Genomic DNA, 14,506 nt, shown 5'->3' with positions numbered 1-14,506 from the left:
ATTTCCCCTGGCTGATGGGCATATCAGTGAAGACCACAGAAATTGATTGCTGCAAGTTTTTAACTTGACTGATCATAAAATAATTGGAATTAGGGAAAGTCAACAGTTCCTTCAAAGGCTGCAAAAAAAACCTTTTCTTAGATCTGTAAGCATGGAGTACTAAAATGCGCACATTAGATGTTATACAGCAAGATGACAATCTTCTTAAAACATTAAAAGCTATCCTTGGACAAATTAAAAGGGGTAGCTCAATACTTAAAGGTTGGGTTCTATTGAAAGCCAGAAAAACAAACCAGGATGGCAAAATATTTAGGATCTGGAAACTGAGGAATGCAAGAAAACTAAAACTGGAGCCGCAGAGCTAAGAATTTGGATTCCAACTGAAAATGAAGGAGAGGAGAAATGAATTCCAGGAACAGACAAATGAGAGAAGGAGAAGGGCCAAGAGGAGAATTCAAGGAAAGGGAAAACAAGTTCCAACTGGATCACCCCCAGCTGAAAAGAAAACCCCAGTAATGGGAGCACCACACATAGATCTTATTTAAAGGGGCAACTTTGTCTCGCAGAGGGTGGTACGTGTATGGAATGAGCTGCCAGAGGAAGTGGTGGAGACTGGTACAATTACAACATTTAAAAGACATCTGGATGGGTATATGAATAGGAAGGGTTTAGAGGGATATGGGCCAAGTGCTGGCAAATGGGACTAGATTGGGTTAGGAGATCTGGTCAGCATGGTCGAGTTGGACTGAAGGGTCTGTTTCCGTGCTGCACATCTCTATGACTATGACTGAAATGGCCAGAATGACAGCGCAGTGGTTAACACTACTGCCTCATAGTACCAGGGATTCAGGTTCAATTCCACCCTCTGGCAACTGTCTGTTTGGAATGTGCTCACTTTCCCTGTGCCTGCATGAGTTTCCGCTGGGGTCTCCAGTTTCCTCCCACAGTCCAATGATGTGCAAGTTAGGTGGACTGGCCATGTTATATGGTCCACAGTGTTTAGGGATATGTAGGTTAGGTGAGTTAGCCACGGGAAATGCAGGGTTACAGGGACAGTGTAGGTGGATGGGTCTGGATGGGATGTTCTTCGGAGGGTCAGTGAGGACTTATTGGGCCTAATGGCCTGTTTCCACACCATATGGATTCTACGGAAATATTCAAGTGTGCCCATTTAATCTCCAAATTTGAGGAAGAGGAGATGGATGGCTTCCTGCCTTTCCCGTGGATGACAGGTGCATTATATTGCTCACAGTGGAGGGGTGAAGATGGATTAAGTACTTTCAGGGCTTTTGAAGATGCTGTTGAAAAATTTGATAAAATTTCCAGTTCAGCTGATACTTTATTGACACCTTTTGGTACCAAACACTAACTCAAAGGAAGTTATTATTGATTACACCAAATGAATAATGCCATTATTCATGGCTTGATTACATTTAATTCAGAGTTCCTGCAGGTTGTTAAACAAATTAGAAAATCATGGAATTTTGCGAGTGACTCTTCCAGGCTGGGAAATATCCAAAAAGAATTGCCCAAGTCATTGAAAGTTAAGGAAATTTATGAATACATGAGATCGATTTTGTGAATAAACATTGGACAGGTTTGGAAGACCAACATCCGTGTTCCCAACTCTTCACAATCACTTGCTTTGTGTAACTGGAATTCAGTACAGCTTTGTTCTCTTTCTCCTTAATCCTACCTGTTGCCACTGCTCATTTGCTGCATTGACTGTTCTTCCAGAAGTCTCCATCGGCCATGAAGGTGTCAACTAAAAACAGTCTAGTGCTAGGTAGCTGTTTGAGACACTGCCAGAACATCAATAATTGGCTGAGCATTAAGCACAAGATTTCCCATTTGCTCCTTTCTTGCTTTCTCATGTTAAACAAGGTGTGCTTCTTGGTGTAAGTGCATACTTATGGTTGCGGCAGTGGCGGACTTAGTGGAAGGCTGTGGATGTACTTTCTTCAGAAACACTGAACAGTACAACAAGGTAAAGCAAAGCGAGAGAAAACATCTACTGGAGGAGACCATGTGTAAGGACATATTTGAGACCAATTTACTCTAATCTTATGCAAGAGACCTACTTAAAATGTTGACTAAATTTTTTTTTAAAAATAGGATGTTGGAGTCACCGGGCTTTACTGCCCATCCATAATTGTACAAAAGTGAATGCCTTTCTAGACAATTTCAGAGGGCAATTAACCACTATAAATCACATGTTGGCTGACCCAGATAGGAACAACAGATTCTCTTTTCTAAATGGCATCAACGCACCAGATACACTTTTAGAACAGTTAATGACAGCTTCATGATAATGGAATTTTATTCCACTAAAGATGCAGGAACCCTGTTAATTTATTCAGAGGTAGTTCTGTTCCTTCAAATCTGGCCTTGTGTATATTCCTGATTTTAGTTACTCCACCACTGCCAACCATGCAGACAGTTCTAAAGCTCTGGAATTCATCTCCTAAACCTCTCCAGTCTCCCTTTTTAAAATCTACCTCTGACCAAGACTTTGATCACCTTCGCCAAACCCAATATCTCAAGTGGCTGTCTAATTTTGTTTGATAACATTCCTGTGACAGATTTGGAGAGTTTCATTTACAATCACACAAGTTTCAGTTGTAGCAATGAGTTAGATAATTTTTTCCCAGGAAACATCCATATATAAATCATCAAGTCAGAAATGTTTAATTCCACTCATACAGGAAAGGAGATAAATTAAATGGAAGCAAATATATAAATTGATATTTTTGTAGCCTAGCTTAGAGACTAAATTATGACTTTCTTTATTTATTCATGTTAGTGTAAAAACCATTACTTGGAATACTTAAACACTGATATACTAAAAATTACCTGAGGAGTTGCAAGATGACACCTTCAAACAGGCCATTCAGACAAAGCTACAGAATGGAGGAGAAATGGAGATAGTCGAATGAAAGGGTAGACCACAGCACAGAAAAGAAATAGTTGGAAGGAACAGGTCGGTAAATAGCATTAAAGAACAATCAGTAATTTTACTGGGGCAAAAGATAATCAGTCTGGAAAGAGGAAGAAATATATTGAAACCAACATTTAAATTAAATTGATCACTTTGATTAAGACGTACAGCCAGCAGAGAAATGATCTTGATCAACTTTAGTTACAGTTTTAGGAATAGTATAAAACAGCATATTTTATAAGTATACCTTGTCTGAGCCAGCGAGCTCCACTGTAAAGGAAGTCAACAACGATGCAACCGCCTTGGGGATTAGTGCCGAAATGAACAGAAGAAGATGCTGTGCTGCACTGGTATTTTCTGGGAATGGTATAGTCTTTATTTTGGAGATGAGCCTGTTAAAGTTATCAAGTTAAAATTACACATTTACATCAAATTTATTGATTATTATTTGAGTACTATAACTACAAAGAACATGAACGATAGAGGTTTTCATTAGAAAGCTTGACAAAATATTTGGAGATAGTGAGTAGCTATGAAACTGCTGATTCTATATCTGATAGAATGTTCTAATAGAATCCCTGCAGTGTGGAAACAGGTCCTTTAGCCCAAGTCCACACCGACCCTCCAAAGAGTATCCCGCCTAAACCCATTCCCCATTACTCCATATTTACCCCTGACTAATGTACTTAACCTACATGTCCCTGAACACTTTGGACAATTTAGCATAGCCAATTCACCTAACCTGCACAGCTTTGGACTGAGGGAGGAAACTGGAGCACCTGGAGGAAACCCACGCAGACACGGGGAGAATGTGCAAACTCCACACAGTTGCCCGAGGCAGGAATCGATTTCTGGCCCCTGGCGCTGTGAGGCTACAGTGCTAATCACTGAGCCACCATGCTGTCCCCATTCAATCTGCGATAGAATATTTTATTCAAATTAATCACAGCTAAAAATTCAGGTGCTTGGTTTCTTTGGTTTGGGGGTGGGTGGTCATGATGCACAATCTGCCCATGTCGGTTCCAATGGAAATTTCCTATTCCCAGCCAATTACTGTACCTGTAGTGTGGAATTAGCACTTCCCTAATGCCGGTTTCCTCTGTGCTCACCATGGAGTTAGTCAAATATGCTGTAAACCCAGTACTGGTTAAGAATAATCTGTCCTTATTTAAAGGGGAAACTGTACTGAATACATTTTTGGGAATTTAAAACATGGCAAACAAAACAATTCCAAGATAATTGATATAGCACAGGAAGCAACAGAGGTGGATAAGAACAACGGAGAGCAGGCACCCAGAGAGATCAGTTCCTGGAGTCTGCATGTGAATACCTGTCAGCAATATCATAGGAAGTTTAGTAACCTCACATAGGCAATTAAAGTCAATGAATCCATTTTTATTAATATCTCCCACCATCAACCACTCATGCTGCTCAAAGCACCAAAACCCCATTTATCCAGCAGCATTCCTTAGCATTTAGAAATCACAGAGCATTCAGGTACTCCAACCTATTCTCAGACACCTGCCAAAGCTGAAAGCCTTACACCTACCTCTCACCGGTTCCATGCTCCTCAACTACTCCCATATGACTTGTATTCCAGCACACAAGCAATGACAATTTGCCTTCTCTTGCAGGGCAAGGTATTACAGAAAAGAAGAAAGCAGAGCATAGCTGGCAGGGGACAAAGACGCCGGTATTTTCTCAGCTGTCCAGGAGATGTTTTATTGCATCTTGGAGCTAGTGGAGATGGAGTCTGACAAGATGGGAAAGATATACCTTCCTGCCTTAAGCCCATTTTCAACTCCTGGCAAGCAAGAACCATAGACCTCTTGCTTCTCACTCATCCCTCTTCTGGGGATATTGGTTATCTTAGTTGGCTAGATGGCTGGTTTGAAATTCAGCGCGATACTAACAGTGTGAGTTTTTACCTGTGCTCGCTAAGGCCATCATGGAGGACTCTCCTTCTCAATCTCTCCCCTTGCCTGAGACATGGTGACCCTCAGATTAAACCACCACCAGTCATCTGAGAGAGCAGCTCCATGACCCATCAAGACTATGGAGACTGTATCCTTACTTACAATAAAAAGGTGAGGTGACCTCATCACCCAAATATGAACTCAGTCACAGAGTACAGCACGGAAACAGACGCTTCAGTCCAACTCGTTCATGCCGATCAGATATCCCACCCCAATCAATCCCACCTGCCAGCACCTTGCCCATATCCCTCCAAACCCTTCTTATTCATATACCCATCCAGATGCCTATTAAATGTTGCAATTGTACTACCTTCCACCACTTCCTCTGGCAGCCATTCCACACATGCACCACCCTCTGCGTGAAAAGGTTGGTTTTTAGGTCTTTTATACCTTTCCCCTCTCACCCTAAATCTAACCCCAGGGAAAATTCCTTGCTTACTCAAAATGCAGCACCTCACGTTTATCTAAATTAAACTCCATCTGCCATCCTCAGCCCATTGATCCATCTGATCAAGATCCCATTGTAATCCAAGGTAACCTTATTTGCTGTCCACCACACCTCCAATTTTGGTGTCACCTGCAAACTTATTAACTATACCTCTTATGCTCACATCCAAATAGTTTATATAAAATGATGAAAAGTAGTGAAGCCGACATCGATCCTTGTGGCACTCCAATGGTCACAGGCCTGCGGTCTGAAAAACAACCCTCCACCACCCTCTGTCTTCTACCTTTGAGCCAGTTCTGTATCCAAATGGCTAGTTCTCCCTGTAACTGCCCGAAGGTTGAGTAGAACATCTAGCAAGTGATGAACTACAAGATGGCCTCAAGGACTCGGAAGTAGGAAGGATTAACTTGAATATTTGTCCATTGTTAATAGATAACTGAATAAATAAAATATACAAACGGGCTCCTGAAATGGAAAAATCACTTCAGACAGGCAAAAGCTTCTTGAGTACGACAGATACTGGCTCTGGCCCAGCACCACTTAGATTCTGGGCAGAGGAGAACTTTTTTTGAAATCTCTATACTGGTTTTAGCCAAAGATTTTGGTTATCCTAAGAATATGGAGAAAGGAACAGACTCACATCTGTAATGGGGATCAGCTTCATCCAGGACTAGCAGCTGTTGGGGAGACTGCTGCCATTAGCCAAGGAGATTAGCATACACCTGCATCAGAACCATTAAACCGTTCTGATCAGTTATGGGCTGAATAGATTTCCTGATGGCACATATGCAAACTTTTGGTCTTTAATAAGCTCCAAAATTACATATATGACTTTGACCCCCTTTCTGGAGAATCTGTGACTCGTAAATTACAATGCTAGTGTTGTCAGAAATAGAATCACAGTAGTTGAGATCGTAGGCCTGAGAAGCAACAGTTGCAGTTAAATACACGAAGATGCTCCAGCAAAGCTATGAGTATACAAAGGCATTAACACTTTATAGGGAATTACAGTGACAGGTATGTCTGGGCCAAGTTGTGGAACAGCTGACACAAGGATGAGTGAACACTCAATGGGCTTTTTATAAAAGGTTAAAAAGGCAAAATAAACTTAAGTTCTGAAACAAATCTGAAAATGCATGTGTCTCATAGCTAAACAAATAACTACAATGAGTTAAGGGATTGTGTAGGTAAGTGACGATTGGTTGGAAAATATTGTACATCAATCTTGCTGGGAACAGCAGGCATATGACAGGGCACAACAAAACCTGAAGAGAACACTGGAAAAATATTGAATTACAGTCAGAAAATGCCAAGTGGAATGAGGGAGTTCAAAAATATAAGCGGGGCTTTGAGGGATTTGGAAATAAATTATTGCTTCCCAAGACACACCACAAGCCCAAAAGTCAGACAATGTGGAGGAGAATCAAGGTAGAACAAAAGTATCACTTGTTTGAGAGGATCAGGATATAGTTCCCTCTTGGCATGGAGAGAAATCTTAAAAGATTCAGATTGCTGTCCCATGGGCACTTTGGATTTGTATTTCTTACAATTCTGAATATTTTATTTTCATTGAAGATAAAATGAAGTCAAGTTCCACGATGCAGAAACCCCTGCCATCAATGCACTTACAGATAGCACGGACTTTGAGGATTTGACGGTCTATCTCCATTCTTCCGAGATTATGACTAGATGCAACTGATTGTGCATGGAAACCTCACTCTACCTTTAGGAGCAAACTTGTCTGAATTCACTCGTGAGAAAGGAACTTTTGCCTTCCATACAGTGTTGCATTAATACTCTAGTATTCCAACACACTAACCAGATGAACCAAGGTTGAAATGGATTCTGCATTAGTGGTGCAGGAAGAGCACAGCAGTTCAGGCAGCATCCAAGGAGCAGTGAAAATCGACGTTTCGGGAAAAAGCCCTTCATCAGGAATAAAGGCAGAGAGCCTGAAGCGTGGAGAGATAAGCGAGAAGAGGGTGGGGGTGGGGAAAAAGTAGCATAGAGTCCAATAGGTGAGTGGGGGAGGGGATGAAGGTGATAGGTCAGGGAGGAGAGGGTGGAATGGATAGGTGGAAAAGAAGATAGGCAGGTAGGACAAGTCCAGACAAGTCATGGATACAGTGCTGAGCTGAAGGTTTGGAACTAGGGTGAGGTGGGGAAGGGGAAAATGAGGAAAATGTTGAAGTCTACATTGATGCCCTGGGGTTGAAGTGTTCCGAGGCGGAAGATGAGGCGTTCTTCCTCCAGGCGTCTGGTGGTGAGGCAGCGGTGGTGAAGGAGGCCCAGGACCTCCATGTCCTTGGCAGAGTGGGAGGGGGAGTTGAAATGTTGGGCCACGGGGCTGTGGGGTTGATTGGTGCGGGTGTCCTGGAGATGTTCCCTAAAGCACTCTGCTAGGAGGCATTCAGTCTCCCCAATGTAGAGGAGAGCCCATCGGGAGCAACGGATACAATAAATGATATTAGTGGATGCGCAGATAAAACTTTGATGGATGTGGAAGGCTCCTTTAGGGCCTTGAATAGAGGTGAGGGAGGAGGTGTGGGCGCGGGTTTTACAGTTCCTGCGGTGGCAGGGGAAAGTGCCAGGATTGGAGGGTGGGTTGTAAGGGGGGGGGGGGGGGGGGGAACCTGACCAGGTAGTCATGGAGGGAACGGTCTTTGCGGAAGGCGGAAAGGGGTGGGGAGGAAAATATATCCCTGGAGGTGGATTCGTTTTGGAGGTGGCAGAAAGGCCGGTGGATGATTTGGTTTATGCGAACGTTGGTAGGGTGGAAGGTGAGCGCCAGGGGCGTTCTGTCCTTGTTACGGTTGGAGGGGTGGGGTCTGAGGGCGGAGGTGCAGGATGTAGAAGAGATGCGTTGGAGGGCATCTTTAACCACGTGGGAAGGGAAATTGCGGTCTCCAAAGAAGGAGGCCATCTGGTGTGTTCTGTGATGGAATTGATCCTCCTGGGAGCAGATCCAGCGGAGGCGGAGGAATTGGAAATACAGGATGGCATTTTTGCAAGAGGTAGGGTGGGAAGAGGTGCAATCCAGGTAGCTGTGGGAGTCGGTGGGTTTGTAAAAAAATGTCAGTGTCAAGTCGGTCGTCATTAATGGAGATGGAGAGGTCCAGGAAGGGGAGGTAGGTGTCAGAGATAGTCCAGGTAAATTTAAGGTCAGGGTGGAATGTGTTGGTGAAGTTGATGAATTGCTCAACCTCCTTGCGGGAGCACGAGGTGGTGCCAATGCAGTCATCAATGTAGCGGAGGAAGAGGTGGGGAGCGGTGCCGGTGTAATTACGGAAGATCTACGTAGCCAACAAAGAGACAGGCATAGCTGGGGCCTATACGTGTGCCCATGGCTACCCCTTTGGTCTGGAGGAAGTGGGAGGATTCGAAGGAGAAATCGTTAAGGGTGAGGACCAGTTTGGCCAAACGAATGAGTGTGTCGGTGAAAGGGTACTGTTGGGGATGTCTGGAGAGGAAAAAACTGAGGGCTTGGAGGCCCTGGTCATGGCGGGTGGAGGTGTAGAGGGATTGGATATCCATGGTGAAGATGAGGCGTTGGGGGCCGAGGAACGGCCCCCAACATCTCCTCCCTCACCTCTATCCAAAGCTCTAAAGTTTTACCTGCACATCCACCATTGTCATTTATTGTATCCGTTGCTCCCGATGCGGTAGCCTCTACACTGGGCAGACTGAATGCCTCCTAGCAGAGTGCTTTAGGGAACATCTCCGGGACACCCGCACTAATCAACCACACCGCCCCGTGGCCCAACATTTCAACTCCCCCTCCCACTCTGCCGAGGACATCGAGGTCCTGGGCCTCCTTCACCGCCGCTCCCTCACCACCAGACGCCTGGATGAAGAACGCCTCATCTTCCGCCTCGGAACACTTCAACCCCAGGGCATCAATGTGGACTTCAATAGTTTCCTCATTTCCCCCTCCCCCACCTCACCCTACTCCCAAACTTCCAGCTCAGCACTGTCCCCATGACTTGTCCTACCTGCCGATCTTCTTTTCCACCTATCCACTCCACCCTCTCCTCCCTGACCTATCACCTTCATCCCCTGCCCCACTCACCTATTGAACTCTATGCTACTTTCTCCCCACCCCCACCCTCCTCTAGCTCATCTCTCCACACTTCAGGCTCTCTGCCTTTATTCCTGAAGGGCTTTTGCCCGAAACGTCGATTTCGCTGCTCCTTGGATGCTGCCTGAACTGCTGTGCTCTTCCAGCACCACTAATCCAGAATCTGGTTTCCAGCATCTGCAGTCATTCTTTTTACCAAGGTTGCAATGTACAAGGAAGTAGTTAAAAATGGGCAGTTTAAAAAGGAAGATTACCCTGACCATTCAAATAAAGTTCAGGAAATACTCAGTAAGCTGGGCAGCTCTGGCAGAGAAACAGATTTAACATTTCAAGTTGACTGCGACCCTTTTGCAAAAATAGTTTTCCACAGATGCTGACAGATTTGCTGAACATTTAATACACTTGTTGTATTTCAAATTTACTGTATGTGCATTATTTTGCTTTTATGATTTTGATAATACTCACCCATCCTCCTCACTCTTGAGACGCTCATTGATGATGTTAAGCAGCTTTCCTTTTGCTTCCAGTGCCTGAGTAAATGCTGAGGACCACACTGACACTTTCACCTTCACAGGGGCAGAGATCAGTCCTACAAAACAAACATTAAAACCAACTGTATAGTAAGGAAAAATTCCACTTCAATCATAACTATTAAGTGTGCTGTTAAATTCTAATCAGCTTGATCATGATACTCAACATATCAATCAGTAAATTGCATCCTCATGACAGATTCCCAAACAGCATTCTTACACTTTTCCTGTCTGTGTATTCCTTCCCTACATTAATTTGGCACACGTATTCACAGGATATGACCCTGCTCAGACTTCCACATGTTCCAAAACAGAGAATATGGTTTTAAATATACAGTCATACAGTACAGAAACAAGAGCTTAAAAATGTGTTGCTGGAAAAGCGCAGCAGGTCAGGCAGCATCAAAGGAGAAGTAGAATCGATGTTTTGGGCATAAGCCCTTCTTCAGATTCTCCTCCTTTGATGCTGCCTGACCTGCTGCGCTTTTCCAGCAACACATTTTTAAGCTCTGATCTCCAGCATCTGCAGTCCTCACTTTCTCCTAGTACGAAAACAGACCCTACAAGGTCCATGCCAACCAGGTTTCTGAAACTGAAGGATCTTGATCAGACGGGCCAATGGGCTGAGGAGTGGCAGATGGAGTTCAGATAAACGAGAGGTGCTGCATTTTGGGAAGGCAAATCTTAGCAGGACTTGTACATTTAATGCTAAGGTCCGAGGCAGTGTTGCTGAACAAGGAGACCTTGGGGAGCAGGTTCATAAGTTCCTCGAAAGTGGAGCCACAGGTATATAGGATAGTGAAGGCGGCGTTTGGTATGTTTTCTTTATTGGTCAGAGTATTGAGTACAGGAGTTGGGAGGTCATGTTGCAGCTGTACAGGACATTGGTTAGGCCACTGTTGGAATACAAAAGATTTACAAGGATGTAGCCAGGGTTGGAGGATTTAAGCTACAGGAGAGGTTGAATAGGCTGGGGCTGTTTTCCCTGCAGCCTCAGAGGCTGAGGGGTGACCTTATAGAGGTTTACAAAATCATGAGGGGCATGGGATAGGGTAAATAGACAAAGGTCTTTTCCCTGGGGTGGGGGAGTCCAGAACTAGAGGGCATAGATTTAGGATGAGAGGGGAAAGATATAAAAGAGACCTAAGGGGCAACTTTTTCACGCAGAGGTTAGTACGTTTATGGAATGAGCTGCCAGAGGAAGTGGTGGAGGCTAGTGCATTTTAAAAGGCATCCGGATGGGTATATGAATAAGAAGGGTTTGGAGGGATATGGGCTGGGTGCTGGCAGGTGGGACTAGATTGGGTTGGGATATCCAGTCAGCATGGGTAAGTTGGACCGAAGGGTCTGTTTCCATGCTGTACATCTCTATGACTCTCCCTCTAAACCTTTCCTATCGTTGTACCTGTCCAAGTGTCTTAAATATGGAAAACTCTTCGCCCATTCGGCACGGGAGCGCTCTGCACCAAACAAAATGCTAAATGCCTCACTATATTGCAGTTCATCGAGCTACACATTAAATCAGATAAAATGTAAACATCACTTATGATGGTGAAATGACACATCTAAAGAGCAAATAAATGTGGTATTGCTGTATGTTTGCTGTCATCAGAATTCTGGAAATTACCTTCTAATGTCAGTGTTGCCTTTGTTTAGTTTGGGTACAACAGATTGTTTAATTTAAATCCGATGATTTTCAAGCTGTCGATGAAGGAACTGTTTGTGAACTTGGAAAGAGGCTATCGGGGCAATGTGGAAATATGATGAGATGGAAAGATAATCTCAGGGGAGAAATGGGACGAGGTAGCATGGAAAGGATGGAACAGCAAGTACGGCTAGTAAGGGAGGGAGGGAGGGCAGACAAAAGGAGGCACTGGAAGGAATTTGTAAGGAGATCTCAGTTACCTGTAAGAATATTCAGGTGGTATGGTAGGGGATTTTAACTTTCCAAATATAGACTGGGACTGCCATAGTATTAATGGTTTAGATAGAGAAGAATTTGTTAAGAGTGTACAAGAAAATTTTCTGATTCAGTATGTGGATGTACCTACTAGAAAAGGTGCAAAACTTGACCTACTCTTGGGAAATAAGGCAGGGCAGGTGACTGAGGTGTCAGTGGGGGAGCACTTTAGGGCCTGTAACCATAATTCTATTAGCTTTAAAATAGTGATGGAAAAGGAAAAACCAGTCTAACAGTTGAAGTTCTAAACTGCAGGAATTTTGACAGTATTAGGCAAGAATTTACAAAAGCTGATTGGGGACAGATGTTCACAGGTAAAGGGACAGCTGGAAAGTGGGAAATCTTCAAAATGAGATAAAAAGAGTCTAGAGAAAGTATTTTCCTGTCAGATGGGCCAATGGGCTTAGAAGTGACAAATTGAGTTTAATTTAGAAAAATGCAAGGTGCTGCATTGTGGGAAAGAAAATCTTTGCTGGACTTATACATGTAATGGTAAGATCCTATGGAGTGTTGCTGAACAAAGACCTTGAAGTGCAGGTTCATAACTCCAGAGAGTGCTGCATATATGGATTGAGCTGCCAAAAGAAGTGTAGGAGGCTGGTACAATTACAGCATTTAAAAGGCATCTGGATGGGTATATGAATCGGAAGAGTTTTGAGGGATAATGAAGAAGTGCTGGCAAAAAGGACTAGATTAAGTTGGGATATCTGGTCAGCATGGACTAGTTGGACCAAAGGGTCTGCTTCCATGCTGCACACCTCTAGGACTCTTCGACAAGGTTAGTATGGGAAGAGTGGACATGATTATACATTTAGTTAAGCAAATCTTTTGCAGATATCGGTTCTATTATAACAGCTAATGCTACCAAACCTTTCAGCACAAATCAGCAAAAATGTATTTATCACCATTCTCCTGTTGCTGAGTTGTTCAGTTACTCAGTATCTTTTGATATCCTTGTTACCCCGTTTAATCCTTACATTCATCTAGCATAAGCTTTGTTGGAGAAAGGACCATCTTCTACAGCTCTTGTCATCTATATTATTGTTAGGAAATAACTTACATTATTAACAGGACTCATTCAAGATAAATGAACTTCAACATATTTCACAGAAACAGCACTCATTTACTGCTCCCATGAACCACTTCCTGCCCAACTTCATCTATCAGCAATACTTCTTATTCTCATTCATTTACTCGCCTAGCCTACCTTTAAATAAATCTGAGCTATTTGCCTTACTGACTCCTTGGGAAGCACCCCTGTGCAAAGGACAGACAGGCTAATTGTCAAAGAAGCTGAAGATGTGACCTTTTTAGTTTCCATTTTAAATATCACTATGCATTGGAGGTACGTTCAATCAACCTCTAACATCTACTCGCCAATAGTAGTGGCTCACTCTATGGCTAGTGCTGCTACTGCAAATATAGATTAAAAATACATCTTATTAGAATAAGCCAAAACGACACTTTTAAAACTAGCAATCAGGTTCAAGGTTGCGAAAGCTTATAAATGGTCAAAGATCATTCCATTGTTCAGAAAGTTAATACTGAGAGGTCCTTTTGTAACAAACCATACTCAGTTGTGATACTTGGGTTCTGTATATGAAAACTCTGGATTCAAGCCTCACTCCAGCACATGAACACAATTCAAACCAACACTGCTGTGCAATGCTGAGGGAGTGCTACATTCTTGGTGGTGCCATCTTCTAGGTGAGACATTAAAAGTGGTCTCAGTAGCCCTCAAGTAGATGCAAAAGGTGTCTGGGAAGTATTGGAATAAAAATTCACCTGATGCCTGACTAACATTTTTAACACTTCCAACACCAAGAAACCAGATTATGTGGTCATTTATCTTGTTTGCAGAAACTGAACTATTTGCAGCATCACTATTACAATGACAGATCTTAATTGGATGTAATGTGTGTTGTCCAGAGGTGGTCACAAAAGCATTAAACTGCAAACTCTCTCTTATTATCCCCAAAAAGACCTTGGAGATCAGAAGGTGTAATTCTTTATTAAGGAATCCTCGTCGAAGCCATCCGTAACATTAGTAGCTCAGCATCAACTCTACTTCAGCTTATGCTGAAATAAGCAGTTTAGTTTAGAATAGATTATTCCAATATACTCCTGACCAAATTTGAAAGTTGTATCTTCTGTAAATCTCCCATCGCCCAAAGCTCTGATGCCTATGCTCATTTCCTAACTTATACATAGCCTTGTTAACTGCTGCGTTTACTGATCTACATTCACAGTTAATCAAGTTCTCATTGTAAAAATTGTTAGCAAGCCCCTCATGGCATCATCCCTGACCATCCTTCCCAGCCTCACATACCAGATGTCTGCAATCCTAACGTTGCCCTCTTGAGGACATGATTTTAATTGTACCACCATTGGGAGCCAATCCTTCATCTGGCAATGCCTGAAGCTCTGGAACACCCTACCTCAATGTCTCATTCTCTCTACCTGCTAGCGGACTCCTTTAAATTTACCTTTGATTCAGCTTCTGGTCATCAGATTCAATATCTCCTTATGTAACTTTATGTCAAACTTTGCTGCTACACCCCATAAAATAATTCTAA

The 14,506-nt window shown here is 43.2% G+C and overlaps 1 protein-coding gene across 5 annotated transcripts in view; it reads right to left on the bottom strand.

The window, feature by feature from the left end:
• Positions 1 to 14,506, bottom strand: part of LOC140491197 (uncharacterized) — a 122,101-nt gene that overhangs the window by 44,827 nt on the left and 62,768 nt on the right. For all 5 annotated transcript variants that reach the window (XM_072589179.1, XM_072589203.1, XM_072589194.1 and 2 more), the window contains 2 exons: positions 9,906 to 10,029; positions 3,186 to 3,330 (listed from right to left, as the gene is read on the bottom strand). In XM_072589179.1, the coding sequence (XP_072445280.1) occupies positions 3,186 to 3,330; positions 9,906 to 10,029 (269 nt within the window). The remainder of the gene's footprint in view (positions 1 to 3,185; positions 3,331 to 9,905; positions 10,030 to 14,506) is intronic.

This window comes from Chiloscyllium punctatum, chromosome 2 (genome assembly GCF_047496795.1).
Source record: "Chiloscyllium punctatum isolate Juve2018m chromosome 2, sChiPun1.3, whole genome shotgun sequence".
In the NCBI taxonomy this organism is placed as follows: domain Eukaryota; kingdom Metazoa; phylum Chordata; class Chondrichthyes; order Orectolobiformes; family Hemiscylliidae; genus Chiloscyllium; species Chiloscyllium punctatum.
The sequence above is the reverse complement of the archived record's forward strand: the minus strand, read 5'-3'. Positions and strand labels throughout refer to the sequence as shown.